This window comes from Trachurus japonicus, chromosome 7, assembly GCF_045865225.1.
Source record: "Trachurus japonicus isolate A0001 chromosome 7, Traja_1.0".
NCBI classification, from domain to species: Eukaryota; Metazoa; Chordata; class Actinopteri; order Carangiformes; family Carangidae; genus Trachurus; species Trachurus japonicus.
In genome coordinates, this window is record NC_140913.1 from 12,001,140 (window position 1) to 12,023,801 (window position 22,662).

General features: G+C 42.5%; 2 protein-coding genes across 18 annotated transcripts; one reads left to right on the forward strand and one right to left on the reverse strand.

Annotated features, from left to right (window-relative positions):
• Positions 1-672: 672 nt before the first annotated feature.
• On the reverse strand, positions 673-3,784 carry sike1 (suppressor of IKBKE 1). Its single transcript, XM_085781221.1, has 5 exons — positions 3,335-3,784; positions 3,068-3,173; positions 2,654-2,796; positions 2,438-2,551; positions 673-1,752 (listed from the first exon to the last, which is right to left on the reverse strand). The coding sequence occupies exons 1-5, from the start codon at positions 3,491-3,493 to the stop codon at positions 1,624-1,626; spliced, it is 651 nt and encodes a 216-aa protein (XP_085637347.1). The 5' UTR covers positions 3,494-3,784; the 3' UTR covers positions 673-1,623.
• A 1,011-nt stretch (positions 3,785-4,795) lies between these two features.
• csde1 (cold shock domain containing E1, RNA-binding) lies at positions 4,796-22,652 on the forward strand. 17 transcript variants are annotated; one of them, XM_085781222.1, is made up of 23 exons: positions 4,796-4,855; positions 7,520-8,208; positions 9,250-9,501; positions 10,774-10,962; positions 11,612-11,810; positions 12,273-12,439; positions 14,063-14,149; positions 14,916-15,013; positions 15,098-15,179; positions 16,060-16,188; positions 16,277-16,402; positions 16,508-16,723; positions 16,855-17,025; positions 17,118-17,279; positions 17,757-17,774; positions 18,593-18,700; positions 18,819-18,997; positions 19,104-19,216; positions 19,315-19,434; positions 19,539-19,717; positions 19,821-19,984; positions 20,363-20,495; positions 21,088-22,652. In XM_085781222.1, exons 3-23 carry the CDS (start codon positions 9,376-9,378, stop codon positions 21,133-21,135), a joined length of 2,814 nt encoding a protein of 937 aa, XP_085637348.1. In that variant the 5' UTR covers positions 4,796-4,855; positions 7,520-8,208; positions 9,250-9,375; the 3' UTR covers positions 21,136-22,652. The 17 variants fall into 17 exon arrangements, with proteins under 17 accessions (XP_085637348.1, XP_085637349.1, XP_085637350.1 ...); XM_085781223.1 differs by lacking the exon at positions 17,757-17,774; XM_085781224.1 differs by lacking the exon at positions 17,757-17,774 and having other exon boundaries at positions 16,855-16,995.
• Positions 22,653-22,662: the final 10 nt, after the last annotated feature.

Sequence of the window (22,662 nt, forward strand, 5' to 3'; positions counted from 1 at the left end):
ATTTATTTTCCAGATATTTAAACACTTGGCGTCTCCTTTGCCTTTTCTTATAACATTGAACGCAGCACTAAACCACCGTCGCAAACCTCGCGATGCGTCATAATGCGGGTTAATGTCGCCATCGTGCGGTAAATGGGTGAAGGAACCAAAGTCGAGTTAGTTCACACTCAACGAGCAGCACTACATTTGACCTGACCACCACAGTAATACCAGAGAATTAGACTGGCTCTGGTAATACACAGTCGGACCTCCATTAGCTTTCAAAAACTGAGAAAAACTACTTAAATCAACGTCCTTCCACAGAGGTCCTTGAGGTACAGAGAGTACTGTCATTCTCAAAAATATTCTCCACACTAATGCACCACCTCTTGGACCTCTGGATTGTGTCCTTAATGAAGTCTTATATTGCAGTTGTTTGACACAAGGCAGGCTGAGCGCATTGGATTTATGTTGTCTGTCTTTTCCATCATCTACGGTTGAAATCAGCCATGTTTTGCCCTTTTAACCCTGTCCAATGTGAGAATAAACTGAAGCTACTGACCTATGGTTGCCTGCAGTTTATGCATTTCTTTACAGCCACAACATGACTAAGCACATACAGATACTTCTAAAGTGCTCTGATGATATTTAAGTGTCACAAATCACGACAGATAAAATTCAGAGATGATGACATTTTTTTATTGCAAATTTATTTTAAAGTTTCTGAATGAAATTTTGTTTGACACAAATCAGTATACTGCCATGAAATCATTACAGCATGTTCACCTTATTAACACCAATTTCCTGAGATGACAATATACATTTTCAGGTAACACACAGTGTGCAAACATTTGATATCCATTACACAAAAAGTTGGCATATTTTGAAATTGTTACCATTAAATTACAACAGCTGGAACATTTGTTTACATCCAAACCCGACAACTAGAAAACTGGTGTTTACCACACTGAATCAAGGTACTAAACATGGAAGTCATGTTATATGAACTCTACAAACAGACTGACAAACGTATCAAATTCATAAAATGATTGACAACCACATATAAATGATCCACTGTCACTCCTCAGCAGGCATACTGTGTGAAACAGCCAAAAGTCATCATGTTGGCAGAGCGATTACCAAGCACAGCTTATTAAAATGGCGCAAACTACAAATTGGCTTCTTAATATGATTTTGAATGAACTCAGAGAGGGGTGGGTGTGTGTGCGTGTAAGCGTTTTACACATTGTGATTGTGGGTGAACAGCAAAGGGGCAACAAAGAGGTAGAAACTGTGTCCTTGACGAGTAAATGTATCTTTGGCCAAAACAAAATGAATCCCCTTTGCTTTTACTGCCTTTACCCCAGTACGTGTGTGTGAGTGTGTGTGAGAACATATGTATACTGTACTGTACATACGAAATCTTACAATAGCTACCATCCAAATACACCCACAGGTAAATGCTACTGAGTGTCAAAATGTTGTGTTTAAGTGGCTTTTACTACAAAAGAGTTGCAATCTGACTGCATTCCAACTTGTGTGATAAAAGAAAAAAAAAAAGTGGTGAACACAGGTGAAGAGATCATCAACCCTGTCTCCTGGTCCTGAAGGACTTGACTCCCCGTTCATAGTTCACACTGAGGGTCACTCATCGGACTCTGATTGAGGGGACTGTTCTTGTGCTACTGTTGCTGGCTGGTTGCAGTCTTCACTCGCCATTTTCACAGAGTTCTTGCTGATGGCCAGGAGGTCCCTCAGCTCTTTGTTCTCAATCTGAACATGACAAGATAATCATGCATTTAAGAAAAAAACATTGCTCATGTTTAATATTAAAAGTTAACGGGTCAGACCAGAGGTGACTGGTGTCTGTGCAGAAAGTTTTGGTTTTATAAGTCCAGGTTTTGATAAATCAATCTCTGGAATACCCTTCTCATTCCATGTCCAATTAAATTACATTCATGGCATTTAAAGCATTGAAAAATTACTAAAATCAAAAATAACCAAGAGCTCTAGGCGGGTATAACAGGATCTAACCAATTCAACTTGGAAATGTAATAAAATTGTGCCTTAATATGTGATTATTCTATCCAGTGAATGGAACAAAAGAGAAAGAGATGTGTGTTTGGATGCCAGTACATGTCTTGGGGATGAACACATCCCGGGCAACTAAAACTAGAACTGTTCAGTGGAGAAAAAGAAACTTATTTTTGATGATCTGTGGGTAAAACAGCTCTTGAATAAATTGGTCAGAAAGTTGGCCAGTTGGCTCTGAATGTAAAAACATAGAATATAGAACATAAACAGATGCTTTTTTCATATGTATATAGAAAAAAAAGTGCTGTTAAATATATTTTTTCTGAAGTGATACAAAATAGCCAATTACAGTATTACATTTATGCAGTAACACAGGTTCTCTCAGATAAACTTTTACAGCTCTTCTTGGTTCAGCTGTTCTCACCTCTAGCTGAGCGAGCCTCTCTCGAATGGAGCAGTAGTGCTGATCATCCACCTGCACTGCTCTTCTCATCACCTGGCCCATCTCGCATATTCGCTCCACCTGGCTTTGCACCTCCTTAAAGATGCAGGACAGCAGGACATTTCCCAAAATCAATGTAATCCCTGTGTAAACCCACCCCTATGAATGACTGAGTAGATGCTGAAAAAGCATGTGTACCTTTGCGTGGTCCTCATGGAGGCTGAGCACCGGTTTGGTGTCCAGCTCCTTCTTTGCCATCATCAGCTGAAGCATCTGCTTGCGGTATCGACCCATGATCAGCTCCAAAGCGTACTGGTGTTCCTCAAGAGACAACCACAGCTCTGCAGTGACAGTCATAAAGAGGGTTACCAAAAACACAACACGCTCACAAACACTATACGAATACGAATGACTTCATTAATCCCCAGAGGGAAATTCATTTGTCTGTCAGCTTATCTACCATTTGCAGAACAATTAAAAAGCCTGATGATGTCTGTAGGTACAAAGATCTTCTATATTGCTCCATACTGCAGCAAAGAGAGAGGAGCCGTCCACCACCGTCGTTTTCTTGGTCCATCAAGGTGTTATAGATAGAGTGGGATTAATTTTTACCTTTGTTCTCCTGCTGTAGTTCCTTGATTTGAGTATTTTCCTGAGTCAGAAGGACATGCGGCTTGTATTTGGTCAGCTCCTGAATCTCTGAAGTATCTTCTATGTGCTGCAAGGAGAAAGAGCAGTAAAGGGACACAGAGTTGAATTTTATCAGAAGTGAGACATCAGCTCAGTCCTGCCCCGGTGTGTACGTATGCAGTTGAACAGTGCGGTATAAAACGCACACGTACCTGACTGAAACCTGTTTGTAGAGACACTCGTCCTTACCTTGTCTGGAAGGGCATTTCCCACCTCTCTCATGCCCTGCACTCTTTGGCTGAGGGCCCCGGACTGCTCTATCAGCCCCTCGGCGGCCGTGTCGTGCTCCTTCAGCCTCTCGAGAAGGGTCCGAGCATCGCCCAACACTTTCTCCAAAGTGCAGGCCATTTACTGGAGGCTGCCAACTCCCAGACGTCACGTAAACAAGCCGCTTCTCACTGTCTGCGAGGTGAAAACACTTCGCACTGTGTTAGCTTACGTTGACTGCCTAGCCGCAGATAGCCGAGGCAGCTCCAATGTCTTCACAGCAACATGCACATACTGTTGCGAAGCTTTGGAAAGATCTGTCTATAGAAAAAAATAAAACGGTATACGCTATTTAAAGAACAATCACTCTAATTTGTTGTCAACTCTGTCGTTTTCATGAAGCTGAACGACAACGTCACTTCCGCATCTTCTTCTTCTCTGGTGTAAATCGTGTATCGCAGATCAAACTCACAAGGAGGCCGCCGCCTGTCGGAGAGTTTGATAATAATACGACTCAATGTGATAGATAGGCTGCCAAAAACAAAACAAAACAGCTGTACAAGAAGCGACGAAAGTGTATGTGAGGTTTTATGAGCGGCAGGCGAAAGGAAATTGAGAAATATGTTTTTCTATAAATGTTCTCATTGAGGCCAAATAACTTCACTATCGGTCCCAGGAGAAGGTTCGACATTTCCAGTTTATGTAGACCGTATGAAACTTTCCAATGTTGTCAAAGAAACACAACACATATGAACGTTAAGTTACAGACAGCAGTGAAATTACTAATTTGGGCTTATTTTTTGAAATGTTAGCCTATACATAAAAATAATCAACAAAAAATGTAATTTTATAGCCTAAAATTAATTTGTTGGTCGGAAGTTTTCTTTTGTTCATGTCCATGAAAGTGGCAGACTTTGTGAACTGATTTATCTGCAAAATTAGTAAAAGTTTAATTTTCACATCAAATTGAAGATTGCACAGTACAACAGCTCCACTTTCACAAAGCATGAATTTACAGCATTCTTGGGTTATACTTTGTTTATTATTGAGGTCGATGGTTGTGTTGGCCTTTTTACATTCCCACTTTGCAGTTGTGAAAGGGATTTACAAACTATAGTCCAATTTAACACAATTGCAAACTACAATCTAAATAGGCTAATAACGGTAGAATTAAATTAACACTCTTTTAATAATTGCCGCAATGTGGGAGACAGACCATACTTGTCAGTGGGGAAGTAAATGTATTGAGCTCAGTTGGCTGGAACTTGTGAATTACAGTCTACAGTACTACCATCACGGTACTGTATTCGCAATCTCCCATGGTTCTTTGCGAGACCACACTCGTGTTACTCGCCGGCTGCTGCTGGGTAATGGCCACTCCTACGTGTATGCTCTTTGGTTAGCCTAACGTTGTCAAATATCGCGGTAGCCGCCTCCCTAATCACTACGTAATGTGCCGTGCTGCTTCTAGCGGCGCTGGTGACAGTGCTGAAAGCTGTTGGGGTGAGTTTTTTAAATATTAATAGTCTTTCCGTTTCATATAACAGTTTAAACATGTCTTTGTAAAGTGTCAGTGAGACGTTTTTCTCCGCCATAGCCAGCGGAGCCGCAGAAGTGAGGAGTTTATCCTGCGCTTAGTCATACGCAGAGCTCGGGCCTGGGTGGGGGCAGGCGTGTTTTTCCTCCACCATAAATCACCACACACAAGGACCGAGTCCAGCGCATGCTAGCTAACTGTAGCCGCTGTTAGCCACCTAGCATCGCGAACGGCCTAGTTGCAGTGTTAATAGTGTAGACGAACAGCTGTGTAAAACGTGTCCCCGTGTGCCAGAGACACGGCACCTGTGTGAAACTGCTGAGTTTCACGCCAACCAGACACGGCGGCGGTTTGACAGTTTTGACCACGAGCGCACGAGCGTCTTCACCTGGCTTCTTTGTTGTCCCGTCCTCGTGCCGTTAGCGTTGACAGCGTTATGTCTTCCCGTTATTTGTGAATGGAGAGTACACACTCCGTTATTGCTGCTTAAGGACACTTTATTTTGACCTCGATTCCCCACACGGCTCGTATTAAAAAGTCACAATGAAAGGATTTCGTCTTTGCGTCACTTTGTGAGCGGTTGTGCCAAACTCCGCTTTTGTGTCCCTCAATTTAATTTCCACCACTTCACTCTGTGTCAAAGGGAAGCGAGCGATGCGACCCCATCCTAAAAAACGTCATTTCAGTAAAATAGAATCAACATTCCTTTATTACATGAGTGCCGAATTTGTCTGGACACCGGATCGGATCGTATCGAGTCTTAAACAAGTTTACATATGGTGTGTATATGCTAAAACTAATCCAAAAACATTTTAAATCACGCTTTCTGCATTGAGTTTGGTGTGCTTGTCTCTGTGCACCGAGAATAACACGACACGGTGCCGGCACTTTCTGCCAACTTATGATCAGACAATGTACCAGAGTTCATTACTAATCTACTAAAAACGACTTGTGAGCTAACTAGTGGAGCTAACCTGCGGCGTAATAACTGTGTCGAAGTGAATTAATTTACATTTCAGAGTTGGAGACGCCCGGGGGGTATTGGCTGTTTACGACTTTAGCGTTAGCGAGATGCTAATCTGCCTGGTTGTGGTCTGTCCACACAAGGTCACTAAGACAATTACTTTTATACTTAAACTGTGACCGGGTGTGTTATTCGGACTACAGGGCTGTAACGCAGCGAACCGTGACCTGTTTTCTGTTGTTTGGGCGCACATGGCTGAGTTTGGCATGTGTTAGAAATTAGCTGGCTAGCTCTGATGTGACGTTTTTCCATCGCGTTGCATGCCGCAACGTGTTGGATCAGGCCATATTAGCAGCTCCAGCTGAGGATGGCGGATTGCTAGGAAGTGACAGGCGCTTGTTATTCGGGCCCAGTCCAGAGTAGCACCGTCGTGTTAAAGCCTGCTAGACCAGACCTCACCGGGGGTGTATTAGTTGTTATGTCGCAACTTTAGCCAGTCGATATGGGTCTTATTTTTTTTAAGTTTAATGATTACCGATTTGAACTGTGGTGTTATAGTCACTTCAAAGAGCTTAAACGACCAATAGGTGCTGGTGGTTTAGTGGGTGGACTGTTTTTTTTCCCCCTTCTCTCTTTCTGCGTCACCAAAAGCTGCAAAAGGGGGAGCAGAAAAGGCCATCTCCTACATGGTTGTTTTCACTCAAGTGTTGTCTCTGTTCACTGCTCATAACCTTTAACCCACTTACCCAATCCATCTTGTGATAATTGAAGTCTTTGTTTGTACTACCAGCACCAGGATGTGCATCTTTAGTGGGTCAAGTATTCGTCCCAGTGGTGCAAATGAAAACAAAATAGGAGGCCGCTTGTAGGTTAATCTATATTTTGACATCTGTACATGAATATCTAAAGAGACAGCTTCAGGAAGTAAATAGGACCTCTCCACTGCTCCACATTTACAGTACTATATATTAACCTTCCAGGAAGAATGCAGGAAGGGAAACCATTGCAACACAGTCACAGCAGAATATATCATGTGTCCTGGGTTGGCTCTGCCAGCTTGTTTTCAAAGCGGTGTATTTACATCAACAACACTCTGCTTTAACCCACTGGTGAAGTTCAGCCCCAGAGGTTCTAACAAAGTTTAGAGAATTTTACACACACATTTGTATTTTATTCATCTCAGTAGGTGAAGCTGAAGCTCTCCTGTACTTTGAACACATGTACCGTAAGTGTCCAAAACATATATGTTGATTGACAAAACAGAGGGGCCTGGTCAGAAATGGTGCCATAAATATCATGCCCTGAGCTGAAGTTATGCACAAGCACTTGTTGATCTACAACTCTTGTCTGCTAGTCAGCTGCCTGGCATTATGGGCTGTATCCAGAGGCATCTGAGGAAAACCTATTTTTGTACTTGTGAGTCTGGGGGCAAAGATTCTCAGAAAACTTTAGGCCAGTAGTCCTCAGTTGTTCCTGTTACTCATGTGACAGAAAATGTGGGATTCTTATGACTTCATAATGTAATTAAATGTTACTGTCACTGCAAATTCCTGAAGCCCAGGGAGCCTTCTTGCGTTATCATAAATGTTTGATTGTGTGAAATTGTTGAGGTGAACTCAAAGTGACCGGTTTTGCTCATCTGACCAAATCTGCCTTTTCTCCACAGTATGAAGTGAAACGGAACTGAATTTTTGTACCATCCGCAACTGCTTCAAGTTCAGATCATAACACAGAAACAGAAGATAAACCTCCCAAAAACAAGCCAAGTTGCAACACTGAAGACACGTGGAGGAAAAAAAAAAAAAAAGGATTACTTCAAGGGTTTAAAACGCAAGAAGCAACCAAATCCTGAAACGACCAAAGAAGAAGACGACAACGACGAACATCAGCCCAACTGAAACACAGAAGAGAAGCAATCCAAGCATATTCTGAGAAGACAATAACTGATCTGAAACCAGAAGTTTGTGCCTACTCAACAGCTTTGACAAAGCACACGTCCCAACGCTGCTCCTAGCCCTCCTCATCCTCACCACACCACCGACTCACTGCCGGGGTGTGGAGTGGGCTGCTATCTGCTATTTTTTCCCCCCATAGGTCCTCCCCCGTCTCTCCCTCCCTCCTCTCCACCCTCTGTTTTTTCATTGTAATTTTTTCTAAGCAGTGTTATTGCACCTGCGTTTTGCCTTTTTTTTTTGCGCTAGATTTCTCCCCCATTTTGCTTTATGCAACCATCTAGAACTTGTGCCAGAAACCTGTAACAAGTGTGTGTGTTCGACTGAGTGCGTGAAGAGATCTGCAGGAACTGCATAGTCATCGAGATCCAGAGAATTAGAAGAATCAAGACGACAAATAAAGGTGGGTCTCAGTTGCAGCCCATTCATAATGTGAGAGACCTATTATGTTAACATTAATTTGTCACTTATGATTTAATCTGTCATGTTTTGAATAACCCCCTCCACCCAATACACTGGAAATGATTCCCTCCAATGTCTTAAAAATTCAGATTTAAAGAATTTGATGCTGCAAGTAGGTATTTGTTGTGGGTTGACTTCAGAAACTGTAATTGGTAAATTCCATGTTTGTACATCTGTATTATGTAATGTTTACAAACACAGACTGTGCAACACTCAATTGTAATGAAGTTTGGCCAGCTGTGCTGTTTTTGGGCAGCAATGCAGAGGTTGCTTTTTTCAAAAAATCAGTCAGCTCATTGGTCCTCTTTGTTTGCTAAAACATCCAACTTTGACAAACACGTGTGCAACTATTTGGAGAAAAAAAGAGGCTTTTATTGACACTTCTGTATTTTGATTGGTGACTTCATACGTTGGTTTGGACTTCTCAATTCTTGAATGGCAGCACCTTAGTGATTGTTTACTCGTAGTAGCTGATTTCACTGATTAGCACACCTTGAACCAAAGATGAGTGTCAGTGAAAGCAGCTGCTGCAGTGCTTGGTCAGAAACGAATCTTGTACATTTGCACATGATTACACATGTTGCTACCTGGGCTCGAAAGCACACATAATGTGGAATGACTGTGATAAGTGATACTGAGTTGAAGACTTGATTTGCTCATGTCATTGACCTCTACATTGCCGTTTGCCAAAGAGAACTCTTCTTAAAACTTCACGTAAGCCAGCTGTACTGAACCGCCACCACCTCCAGTTAAACTGGTTATTCAATTGTTTGAGAAATGATTTGATTGCCTTCCCTCACCCAGCCCGCACCTTTCTCCTATTCTGTCGTTTTGAAGTCATATCCTCCCAGATTTTTGCCCTTTCAACTCCCTCCCTGGGGGATTAAAGCCCACAGCTATTTTCCTTTGTTTGTGACACTTGGCACACTGGCTGACCTATTTGCCTTACCCGTTATGTTTGTTCCTCTCTTCACCCTTGCAGACATCCAGCGGTGTATCATTGGGTGGTTACATAAAAATAGTACTTAACAGTCAAGCAAAAAAAATTAAACAAGTAATCAAGTTCAGCAAGTGCTCAAGCAAGTTTGGTCCGAGTTTATGGGAAAATATGGGCAGCCCCTGGAAAGGCTTTGTTGAGTTTACCTTGCCTGCGTCGCCACCCACCGCGTTTGTTAGCGCTGACCTGAGCAGCACCTCCCCTGTCGGACTCAGCCTGTCGCCATATGGCCGATCCGTAAGTTTCACCTTCCCACCTCTTTTCTAAGTGCCCCACCCCATCGGACACCCATCCACCCACCTTGCCCTGCATCTTTCTCCTGTGAATGGCCTAACCTTCTTTCATCCTTTTCGGGCTCCCGAGACTAGCCTCTACTCAGATATATTGTTGCAGGGCGAGGGGTGTTCTCCCAATTAGACGGCCGAAATGTGGTGCTTTTTACAAGCCCTTTACAAGTAGAGCCTTTTTTTCTTCTTTCGCTCGTATTTTTACTTTGCATCACAACCCTGTCAGACTTGAATCAGGCTGTGACCCCGGCAAATCATGTGGGGCTACGTAAATTCTGGTACAAAACTTCTCTCAAATCAAGGCAGTGCTAAACTACATACTATCTGATCCTTGGGGAAAAAAGTCTGGGTAGTATTTAAGGTACTTGCCCATCAAAGCTGAATAAAAACCCATCATTATCTCTGAGACCAAATCGTTGGATGTGGACGGGCAACATATTACAGGGTGAAACTAAGGCCCGCAGATGTCTTATGTCTTCTGAGTAGCTTCATAGGGCAGTAAAGAACCTAACAGAAGAGGCTGCTCTGGGACCCCCCTCTCCCTCATAACCCATAACCCATCACCGACTCTCTATCCACTGTAGATGCACCGCTCCTTGACCTGTCATTTGCATTTTCTGATTCTCCATTTTCAGTAGTTTTTTATTTATTTATTTTTAACTTGACCTTGAGTAATGTTTGTGACACTTCACTGAAAACCACTTCACCTTAACTGTCTGCACAGTAGGTCAGGCTTTTCAGGTTTTGGTTTGCCTTCTACAGACGCCGTCCCTCTTTGAATGCACAAGCATTATCCAGCCACTTATTAGTGCTATTGATTAATGCTGTGATGTGACGTCGTCATGGTAGTGTATCTGTCAACACCGAGTGTGGAACTTTGGCCTTAGGGTTTCTGGTAGGGTCTGAGTTTTGGTGGTGGTTGTGATGAGCTGAGATACAATAAAATGGCATTGGAGAAGTCTTTGTACATTGGTGGTGTAGGTGTAGTATATCACCGTGTTATTGTGAAACGTATACATGGTGTGCCCCCAAAAATGAGTGCATGGGCAAATGCTGGGTGTATGAAATGTCAGCAGGTTCTAGCGAGTAGAAGTCTCAGTATTTTGTACCCTTATGCTGGATGATAATGTGCGTAATAACTCAAAACTGCTTGTGATGATGGTAATTAAAAAGTAATGCCATGACTGCGCTCCTTGTCAAAGCTGTTGCTTCCTCCCAACAGCACATTCAAGTCCTATCCCCAGTGTCAGAAATGGAAAGAGGGACCTCAGAGCCTCCAGTGGCTCGCAACACTGGTGCTGCCCGATCTACCTCTACTGGTCCCATGCCTATCCCCCGCTCCTCCTCTGTCTCTTGCCATCCCCACCCAGGGAGTAAAAAACATAGACGGACCCCCTTGTATCAGAGATCAGTAAGGTGGCATGTCCGGTAGTGCCAGCACTTGAATTAACAAAACAACTGTTGTCGTGTCATGTGAGTTTCGTTTCGCTAACTGCATGGTTTGTTGTTGTCGCGCAAGTTCAACCAGGGTGCAGTGGCAGATTTTGATCAGTGTGAGGTTTACTGGTGTGGCCTTGTAATCACTGGTTGGTCTGTCGGTACAGGGAGCTGAACGGTTTGTGAGCACTTATCTGTCTAACCAGGACTGCATGAAATTTGTACAAATCTCGCCGGCGCTGAGACGGTTCAGGATGCGACACAATTGCGTTGATTGTAGGTTTTACTGCATGACACTAAGCACACCAGGAAGTGTTGCAAAAAATAGCTTCTCCAGCCAATGGTATAAAAGATCTTCCGAGGTAATAATATCAGAGTGTGTTCCCCTCTGTTGATGACCACATCCCCCCTGAAGGCTCTAATGTAGCTTTACATTTGCTTTTCCCCTCCCCATTTCCTCTGAAATGTGCTATTCCTGCATGTTTTGAGTTATTTGTTTTTTCCTTTTTCTTTTTGTAAGGTTGGCATCAACCCTGCCTTAAGTTACAGCTACTCATTTTGGTCTGCTTCATGTCGGTCCACTATTGAATGCAATGTAATACTTGGTTCTTGTCCTCCCCTAGATGAGTTTTGACCCAGGCATGCTCCATAACAATGGGCACACTGCCTACGCCAATGGCACGGGACCCGGCATTAGAGAGACCGGTGTGGTGGAGAAGCTCCTGACCTCCTACGGGTTCATCCAGTGCTCAGAACGTCAGGATCGTCTCTTCTTCCACTGCTCTCAGTACAATGGCAATCTGCAGGAGCTTAAAATAGGAGGTGAGAGACCTTGGGGTTGTGTGCAAAATCATTTACTCTCTGAGGTCAGCAAATGTTTAATCTTTCTGATAAAACAGTGGAGAAAGAGGTTTAAATATTGCTCTATCGAGTCTCCACTTTCCGTTTCATGTTCTTAGTATTGTATTTGACTCAAAGCTGAAGGAAGTAGGCTGCTAAATGTGTCCAAGAGTGTTTCAGGCAATTATTCATTAATCAACAATTTAAGTAAAGAATTTAAAAAACAGAAATTGGTCCGAAATTGTTCGCATTTGGGCCGAATTACCTTTTTGCACAGTGCAGAGACGGTCAGAAACCAGCACTCATTATTGACACAGCTTAGAAGGTACTCTTAGACCTCAGAGATTTCAATACTTTTTATTCAAATTGCAAGCATTTCTATTTAAGCTGTCTCTGTATCATTTTGAAAGTGTTTTTAATGTTCTCCTGCTTCTCTCTCCTCAGATGATGTAGAGTTTGAGGTATCCTCTGACAGGCGCACTGGCAAGCCCATAGCAGTGAAGCTGCTAAAGATAAAGCCAGAGGTGCTGCCAGAGGAGCGCATCTCGGGCCAGGTGGGGCCAGACCTGCACGCCTATCCCTTTACTGTGCTGCATGGTTATATTCATCCAGTTAAGGAACACCATTTTATTTTTGGTTCTGTTGTTGTCTGTCAAGTAAACATTTATATGGCCTGTTGTGTGTTTTGGGCAGGGGATGTTATTCTAAGTACACTGATCTGATTCCCCCCACCCCCCTTTCTTATTCCCACATCCAAATTCTAAAAAGTGTCTTAACTCCATCTAGAATTACGACACATTTATATTTCAGATTGGCCTGTTGTTGCTGACATGCATGTTTGTTGGAGGTGTTGAATGTCCTTTGAACAAATATGGTCAAGTGGTCTTTGTAATGCCCAGTGGGTGTATCATTTTTTCCATGAATGCTAACACCAACTAGTAGGCTGTCTTTACACTATAAAGTTTAAATGGCCCAATTCCGATGTTTTCCTCTCAAGTGGCACAGATCGGATCTGTAACATGAACGTATAAACGGGACAAATGCACATCGAATTGGATTTTGTCAGATCAGATTCAGGCCCCCGTTATATGTGGAAATAAATCAGATGCAAATCGGATATCTGCCGATACGTCTGCAGGATTGGATCTTTCCTGGCAATGTGCGTCGTACGTCATCAATGATAATATTAATTCCTGCTTTTTGCTGAACCTCTGTAGCCTGTGATTGACACATAGGGTTGACTTGGACTACCATGGCCAGCTGTGGTCACTGTCATAGGAATTACAGAGTTTCATTTTCGTGGTGTCCGCGTCAGACATTCATTTATATGCGGGCCGAGGACAAGTGAGGGAGTGTGGAAAAAAAGAGGGCGCGCGAGACACCTGATTTCACGTTTTCCTACCGGCGAAAACTGAAACGAGCCGATTAGAAATCAAGAGAGGAAAAACAATGTACACAAATTTGTCCAAGAGGCTTTGTCCCATCCTCACAACCGTCACTGTCAGCTGCTCATCTGACAACAGGTCCGCTCAACACAGCTAACTTTATTTTGTAAGGACAGACTAGATGTTCAATTATGGGTTACTTCTGATAGAACATGTAAATAGACAGTCAAAAAAGTCATATATAGGCAACAAATCGGAATTGGGCATCAAGGCCTGTAGTGTAAAGACAGCCGTATAGTATCAAACTAAAGCAAACCTCACATGCACCACTCTGCTACATAAAGCCTGAGTGCTGCATCAATAAGTTGAGCTCAGCAGGGGGAGGCAGAGCTCTGCGATGCCAGACTGTCAGGCTTGGCTCATTGGGCACATTCAGTTTGCTACGTGCCCTTGACACCGCTTGTTTCGTAATGCATTCACATAACAAATCTAACGGCACGTCCGGAGCACAGGGCAACTCCATGCAGCCACACAGTCGTGCTGATTCATTCACTCCGACTTGTTCAGTCAGGTCATGAACATGGTAGAAGCTGTTAGGAGGCTTGACAGTGTTAACAATACAAACATGCACACACCACTCTGCTCACCTGTAGACGATGCTCTGTATCTCTGACACTTGAAATACTTGTTACTGTGACATTTGAAATTCAGCCATCATTTCATCCATCCTGTGTGCAGAAACAATTAGAATTGGGCTTTGTCGTTTTATTTGTAATAAACATTTATCATAAGATTTGCAAAGCAGAATATTAACGGCCTCCCCCCGCTGTTTTTCCTCCTCTTTTGCAGGTTGTGTCGGCAATTCCTGTGCACTTGGATGGAAAGTCTGCCCCTGGCCAGGTGCCCACTGGCAGCGTTTGTTATGAAAGAAATGGGGTAAGAGAAGTAGCACAGACTACAACATGATGCTGAATGTTGATATAGTTAAATTGTTGTCATTGGTTTTTGTATAGAGATCAATTTAATCACTTGCATCTATTCAGTTTAACGCTACACAGTTTTATTTTCACAGTGCTAATTCATAATAAACATAACCATAAGGTCAAGTTCTTACAATATTACAGAGGAAAACCCAGCAGTTCCCACAGTAAACTGCACTTTAAGACAATGGGGAGGAAAGACTCCCTGTGTTGAAGGAGAAACCAGGAACGGCTGTATATGTTGTTGTTGTAAGGCAATTAATAAATGAGGTATAATAGGCTTATTCATATCATAAATGCAGCTATGATGGTTGAATCAATTATTTGGGATTATAAGATTACAGTGTTTTGGCAGAACTTGATCTTGAAATTTTAGGATCAATAAAGTTTCTCTAAGTCTATGTAGGTCTAGCAGCTGTGGAGAGATGTCCACAGAATAGAACAGAGAGAGAAAGGGAGGACAGAGAGGAGAAGCATGAAGTTAATATGTTAGCATGGGAGAAAAGGTGAGGCTTCTGAGGAACTCCCATGATGCTGTGAGCACTTCTAAAGCATGGCATATCAGATAGGAAAGTTTGAGTTTAATCTTAACTGTGGGGCGTCCTGCCTCCACAGCACAAGGACAGTCTATCCTTCATATACATATATCTGTGCTCTTGGCTATGAAATAGCTTTAGGATGAACAATTAAACAAAGTCTGATGCTGGTGTGACTTTCCACAGGAAGTGTTCTATCTTACCTACACTGTTGAGGATGTAGAGGGCAATATCCACCTGGACACAGGTGACAAAGTCAGCTTTTACATGGAGACCAACAAGCAGTAAGTCCTCAAAACACATCTTGGCATTGACGTAATGATTCCCAGCTAGTACTTGATTGTATGTTCATTGCTCTTTTATTTCAGTACTGGTGCCGTCAGTGCTCGCAATATCCAACTTGTGAAGAAGAAGCAAACAAGGTGCCAGGGTGTGGTGTGTGCTACAAAGGTAAGATCCACTGACCATTACATAAAGCTTTCTTATTTTGTAATACATTTTTGTAATAATTCTGTGAAACAATTTCAAGAAACTAAATGCATTATCTAGAATAGAATAGTTGAGAAATCTGGTAGTTTTGCATCATATCTAACTGCAAATTATTTTTGGTGTCATACCACAAAAGTAAGCATTAACCTTTTGTTTAAATACTGATAACCGATAAATTTCTGCTTCCACCAATAACCAATAACATACCTGGAGATAAGAAAGACTAGTGAGGACCAAACATATCATGACATCAATACTATAAACAAAACCAAAAACAGTTTTGACTCTTTAAATGAAGATATTCTATTGGCAAGCCTTTCAAACATATGCTAAAAGATATCAAACATCTATTTAAAGGTTTGGAGTTTAAAGTTTTTTTGCCAAAAAAAGTAAACGCTGGACTTATACAAATGAAATCCATCTTAATCATCACCTATGGGCTTCTAGTCCTGTGTGGTGGTGGCTTTGTGGGATAAGACCTTGATATCAAGTCAAGTCGGCAACTACCAAAATTATGACCAAGTTGTTTTCCGAAATTAGGGAGTATTCTGATGATTTTCTTTTCAGTCAGAAAGTAGTTTTTCCGATTATACCGAGGCCTCTTGAACACAGCATTCACTGCAGGCTGTTCAGGTCTCATGTAGGAGTGAGAGCGCTTGATTAAAAAAACGACCCACACAGCAGTGCTGACAAAAAAAAATAATACTGTGTATATAGCCTACTATATCTTACTTACTCTTACTCTTACTGACTTATCGGAATGACGTCATAATATCGGGCCGATAATTATTGTCCACCCCTAGTAAGCATGCTAACCCACTGGGTGTGTCTTGTCTTTCAGGAGGCCTTTGGATTCATCGAGAGGGCTGATGTGGTGAAGGAGATCTTCTTTCACTACAGCGAGTTCAAGGGTGATCTGGAAGCTCTGCAGGCTGGAGATGATGTTGAGTTCACCATAAAAGACAGAAATGTAGGTGTGCACCAGTACCTGTAGCTCTTTAATTTTTTAGATTATATTATATACTTTATTCTAACATTATTTACCTATTATATTCCAGGGTAAAGAAGTAGCCACGGATGTGAGGCTGCTCCCCCAAGGAACAGTCATTTTTGAGGATATCAGCATTGAGCAGTTTGAAGGCACTGTTGTCAAGGTCATTCCCAAGGTCCCCACCAAAAACCAGGCAAGCTGAATTCTTATATCCTTGGTTGGTGGCTTCATACCTGTTTTTTTTTTTAATATGAATAACATCACTAATGTAACAAGTCGTTGCCTCCTGCTTCCACAGAACGACCCCCTACCTGGTCGCATCAGTGCCCGCATCGGTTTCACCGACAAGGAGCTGCCGTTTGGAGAGAAGGACACCAAATCCAAGGTGACCCTGTTGGAGGGAGACCACATACAGTTCAACATCTCCACTGACCGCAGAGACAAGCTGGAGAGAGCGACAAATATTGACATCCTCCCAGACACCTTCAATTTCACCAAGGAAACGCGTGAAATGGTGAGGATTACTGAAAAATGTTTGCTTTTCCCTTGTGTTGGACAATTGCATTATGTAACGCATAATTTTACAGCTAAAGTAAATTGGAGTGAACTCACAGACGCCGACCATGTCACCGATTCTCTTTCTAGGGGGTGATCGCAGCCATACGCGATGGCTTCGGCTTCATCAAGTGCGTGGACCGCGACGCTAGGATGTTCTTTCACTTCAGTGAAGTTCTGGAGGAGAGCCAGCTGCACATCTCGGATGAAGTGGAGTTTACTGTTGTGCCTGTAGGTCCTGTTAATAAGCTTTTCGCCAAAGTATGTATTCAGTGTTGTTACCCACATTGGGGGGCACATTCCCACGTATTTGTCAGCAGCGAGCTAAAGTAAATGTCCCCCGTGTTTGCCAGGATATGCTGTCGGCTCAGAGGAACCACGCAGTGCGCATCAAGAAGCTGCCCAAGGGCACAGTGTCTTTCCATACCCAGTCTGAGCAGCGCTTCATGGGTGTGGTGGAGAAAGAAGTTGCAGTCACTGCCAAGAATGCCAGTCCCACCAAGAGCAAGGAGAAGGTACAATTAATACTATTAGTTATGACAAATATCATCTTACCTCAGTCTCCCCCCCCAGCACCTTAAAAAAACTATAGTCTCATTGGCCCGCCCCCACCAGACTTCATCTACCCCTCGTCCCAGTTTTTTAGTTCTAATTTTCCTCTTTGCTTTCTCCTCTGTTGACCTCTTCCTGTTCATGCCCCTTGTCGGTTTAGAAAAAAGACAAGGTAGGACTGAAACCCTCTGCATGAAGCCACATGAATAATGTCTCACAAATAAGTAATGATGCTCGTATTGGTGGCAAATTGCACAAACTTATACCAATAGAGTCTGAATCTCACTAACATTTTTGGTATAAGAAATTATTCTTTTATCCCTAGACCTTAGATGATGAATTTTAAAAGTCGGCCGTTGACAGATGATGCCATGTACTCTGTAGTGTGATGCTGGCACGCCTCGCTGTCTAACGAGTGTCTGTCTCTCTTACTTTTCAAGGGTAAAGTTGTAGAAAAGGTCAGTCTTTGGCCTCTGGCCCACTGATTGCCTCCTCTACCTCAGTAGTGGGCAGCATGGTATTTGATCACCAATTAACCCTTTGTAACGTGGAATCAAATCATTGCATCAGTGGTTCAGCTAGTAGTCGGGCTGCACAATTAGGGATGAGACACTAATCCTGATTACTAGTATGGTTTTTGGGAACAGCCTGTTAGATGTCTTTTGTGCTCCTTCCTAAATGATGTGAAGGTCACCTGGACTGGTCATTTAATCAACATATCTCCTTTTACTCTGTGGTCCTTTTTAGTTTTTTGATGCTTGAATTTCAAATTGTTGATGAATATTTTTGTACTACAAAAGAATTTGCAATTTAAGTGGCAGAAAGGCACCAGAACAGATGAGGCATAAAATGTTTCATTTTCTGCTGAATTTATACATGCCTTTGTGTCTTAGTTTAGTTAGGGGGGTTCAGGACTGTTCCCAATAGATTAAACTACATTAGTGATGGGTAATTATGCAGCCCCTTGTATAGTAGGCTGTAACTCGGCGCCGTTGCAGTAGCCTAGACTAATGCTAACCAACTCTGCTGCTAAGGAGTGATACATTGCACACAGCAGTGCCTCTCATATGCTTGTGAAGCGTATCTGCACACCATCATCTAATACACTACATCCCAGAAATCCTCCATGTGGAATCATTTGAGGCATTTTAGTGGCTTAAATCAATGCGTTGAGAAACGAGTGCAGCGTTGATGAGACTCCATTGGGCGGAGCGAGATGGATCAAATGTAAGTGAGACTCGGGTGACATAGGTTTGATCTGCGTCCTTCTCCGCAGGAATCCGAAGAAGGAGTGATTGCATATGAAGACTGTGGAGTGAAGCTCACGGTGCCATACCATATTAAGGACCTAGAGGGAGGAGGTCACCCACTGGTTGGAGACAAGGTAAAATGCAAATGAAAAATTGTTATGACCTCAGCTGCTGCAAACACTGCTGATCTGCTCCACACCGTGTAGCCCTGTTTGGATCGGTGATTCAGTCTCTATGATGTTTGTCCTGTAGGTGGAGTTCTCCATCAACGAAGTGAAGCGAACCGGCCAGCAGAGTGCCGTCTCCATCAGGGTCCTTAACCGTAACGCCTCCAGTGCCAAGAGACTGCATGGATTTGTTGCCACACTGAAGGACAACTTCGGCTTCATTGAGACGGCAAATCATGATCAAGAAATCTTCTTTCACTACAGGTGAAGTTCTGAGACGCATTTTAGTTGATGACTTGTTTATTATTGACCCCCAAAGAGATATGGTATCTGATATCTAAGACCTGGTTCTTCTGTCCTGTCTGCTCAGTGAAATGTGTGGGGACTTGGACAGCTTGGAGCTGGGCGACACAGTGGAGTACACTCTTTCTAAGGGAAAAGGAAACAAAGTCAGTGCTGAGAAGGTTACCAAAGTGGCTGCAGGTACGAGGGGTTTAATCCAAGCTGTTTTCTAACGAGGCTCTTGATGTAATTTATACCCACAAATGAAAACTGTATAATTTATGTTTTTCTCTTTTTAGTGAATGGCATTGGAGAGGATATTAGTGTGGCAGTGATGATGGGGAAAGTCATCCGTCCTTTACGCAGTGTAGACCCCTCCCAGACAGAATACCAAGGGCTCATTGAAGTTTCAGAGGAAGGTGAGCATCATGTTATAATGGGACTTACAGGTGTGATTATTTTGAATGCCAAGTTTATCTCGGTTAACGTTCAGTCGACACCTCCCTGTCCTCGGTTGTTTCAGGTGGCACCAAAGGCCAGACTTATCCCTTTGGAATCATGGGAATGGCCAGCAAGGCAGATTGTCTGCAGAAAGGAGAAGTGGTGAAGTTCCAGGTTTGCACAATCACCCAGACTGGACAGAAGATGGCCTGTAATGTAGTCCCTCAGCGTAGAGCCCTGGTGGAGTGTGTCAAGGACCAGGTATTTATCAGTTGTTTACAACATCTCAGATTTGAAATGTTGTTCTGTTTCAAAAAGGCTACTGGTTTTTTTTTAAACTGAGGTTTTATTTTGTTGTTTCCAGTTTGGTTTCATCACTTATGAAGTTGGTGAGAGCAAGAAGCTGTTCTTCCATGTAAAAGAAGTGCAAGATGGCCTGGAGCTCCAGACTGGGGATGAGGTGGAGTTCTCAGTTGTCCTCAATCAACGCACAGGAAAATGTAGTGCCTGCAACGTGCGCAGAGTCAGGTGAGGTTTTACTGAGATTAACAAAAAAAAAAAAATGCATGATGGGGGATGCCGTCTCCATTTTTACTAGGATAAAACAAAAAATACAACAAATACTGTTGAACATAAATGCATAAAAGAGCAAGGCACCCTTAAAAGAGCAAGGCACCCTTAACAATCAACCCAAAAGGTTGATTGTTAAATTGTTCCACCACAAGAGTGGGAACCCCTGCAGAATATCAATATCAAAATCTCCTATTTGGCTGGAATCAGACCACAGGAAAGAAGTCGCCTCTGTTCTTCAGACAGAATCTGAAGCTCCCAGCATGATGACAACAGGACCAGATTCAGTGTAGAGCGTCAGTCTTTTAACCCTTTTTTGCACCTCTGACCTCACAGTGAGGGGCCTAAACCAGTGGCAACTCCTCGTCCTGACCGTCTGGTGAACCGGCTGAAGAGCATCACCCTCGATGACGCCAGCGCTCCTCGCCTGGTCATTGTGAGACAGCCCCGTGGTCCTGATAATTCAAAGGTAAGTTCACCTGCTCTTTCACTGTTCTCTGCCCCGATGTATAACCTCAATGTCCACTTAGATTATTGAAATAATAATTCAACATTTTTGTTTAAAGTAGCACTATCGCAAATACAGCAGTAATGGCAATAAAAGAAACTGAAATATGTAATAAATAGGTCCAGGGGAGCCATAACGGTGTAGTGCCTGTGGAGCAAATGCAGAATTCCTTTTTTTCATGAGACAAGCTGGCCGGCGCTCAGCCCCACCTCCTGAAAGGCAGGCTATGTAAAGAGGACGAGGATGTTTATATCTGATACGCTGCACCACTGGCCCCATCTAGTGGCCGAACAAAGAATTGGAATTTGCGATAGTGCTACTTTAATATTTGAAAAAACAAAGTTGTAATTGAATTTTATTTTATATTCATAAATCACCTGTTGTTGGTGAATGTAGCTGCAGCTAAGGCTTCAGTCGCATTCACCAATAACAGTGGTGAATATTCGCATTCACATGAAAAAGTAACGCTATAAGCTTCAGATACCCTTGGATGAACTGGTTTAGCATCATATATATAAGTATCAACATTAACAGTTTGTTCTTTTCTCCAAAGGGCTTCAATGTGGAGCGCAAGACCCGTCAACCTGGTGTCATTGACTGAGCAATACAGAGCCCGCCCTCATTCAGTGTTGGAGGGATGCTGTCCCATAGGGCAACAGCAGGAGATAAGGGAATTTGATTTGACACATGCTTGTACACACACAAATTCATGCACAGAATATACACACACGCACACAAACATACAGTAATCGGCATGTGTAATCTTTGTCCCCATCGATACCTGCGGGGGAACCTTTCTCATTCCACGGTTCCCTGCCTCCCATGTATGATGTACTTGATACAGAGTCCACACTGCAGTGTACATGGGATCTCCGAGTGTGTGCGCGTGTGTGCGTGTGTGTGATGTACCCTAGAAGTGATTATAGTGTGTAATGGAGGTATTTGTTTCTGGGGGGGCCTCGTCCCCTCTAAATCGGATTGATGACTGTGTGGCTGTCTATGTCCCTATCTTTTTGAATCTGCTTTGACTGGAATTCTGCACCTGTAATCTGTCCAGTAGTCTGCCTGGGTGAATGAGTGTGACTGTTGGCATGTCTTTGAGCTTCTGCTCCATTTTTTTTTTCTCTCTCATATATTTGCTCCTTTACCCATGGAAACTTAAAATGGTTTCATTATAGAGTTTCCACTACTGTATGCTTTCCTAAAAAAAACGCATAAAGCAAAGCAAAGTTCCCTCCATAAGGAGGATCATATTTCTCATGTGCGAGCTTAAACTGAGGATTCTTCTCTGCTCCGTTTTTTGAGCAGTTTTAAAAATGCTTTATTGAAGAGCTGAAGAGAAAGCATGGTGTGTGTGATGTATGTGAATGTCAAAGTAGTCGATCTAATGGGATTTACTTTACCAATCTGGAGCCTTTAGATACCTTTTTGGTATTCACATGCTCCACTTAAGCAATTTTTCCCAGGTGCAGAATTCCTCGTGGCATCTTATATCTGCAGTTCTTTTATACTATGTACTTTTTTTTCTTTTTTTTTCTCTTGCACATATGTTTGCTTTTTTTTCCATTGAAACTCAATCTGCTAATATTGAATTAAGTAAGAATAAGGTGCCTAAAAACTACAAGCAAAGTGAAATGAAAAAAAAACAAAAAACAAAATAAAAAAAACAAAAATTAGATGTATCCTCTGTTCCCAGCCAACCGCCAAAATATTCAGAACAATCTTAGGGAGGCTGTCTTTTCTAGTAGAAATAATACTGATATGCATCCCAAACCTGTGGGTTGAACTATACTGTATGTAATGTGTGCTTTTTTTCTTAGTGAAAGTTCAAACTTCAGATATAATGAAACAAATTTAACTTAAAGGAGAAAGGTAAAGTATTAGAAATTCAGTTTAAAAAGAGAAAAAAAAAAACATTAAAAATCAGGACATCAGTTATTGTGCTCTGGAGACATGTTGGGTGAGCTGTTGTGCCTCTGCACATTAAGTTACAGTCAAAAATTAATTTCAACTTTAGAGATCACCGGGTTTCAGTTGAACCACGTACAGAGGTTCTCATGTACTTTTGTTAATGGTCTTGAATGAAACAATTGAATTAAAGTTTTATGAAAATCATGAGCTGGTTTGT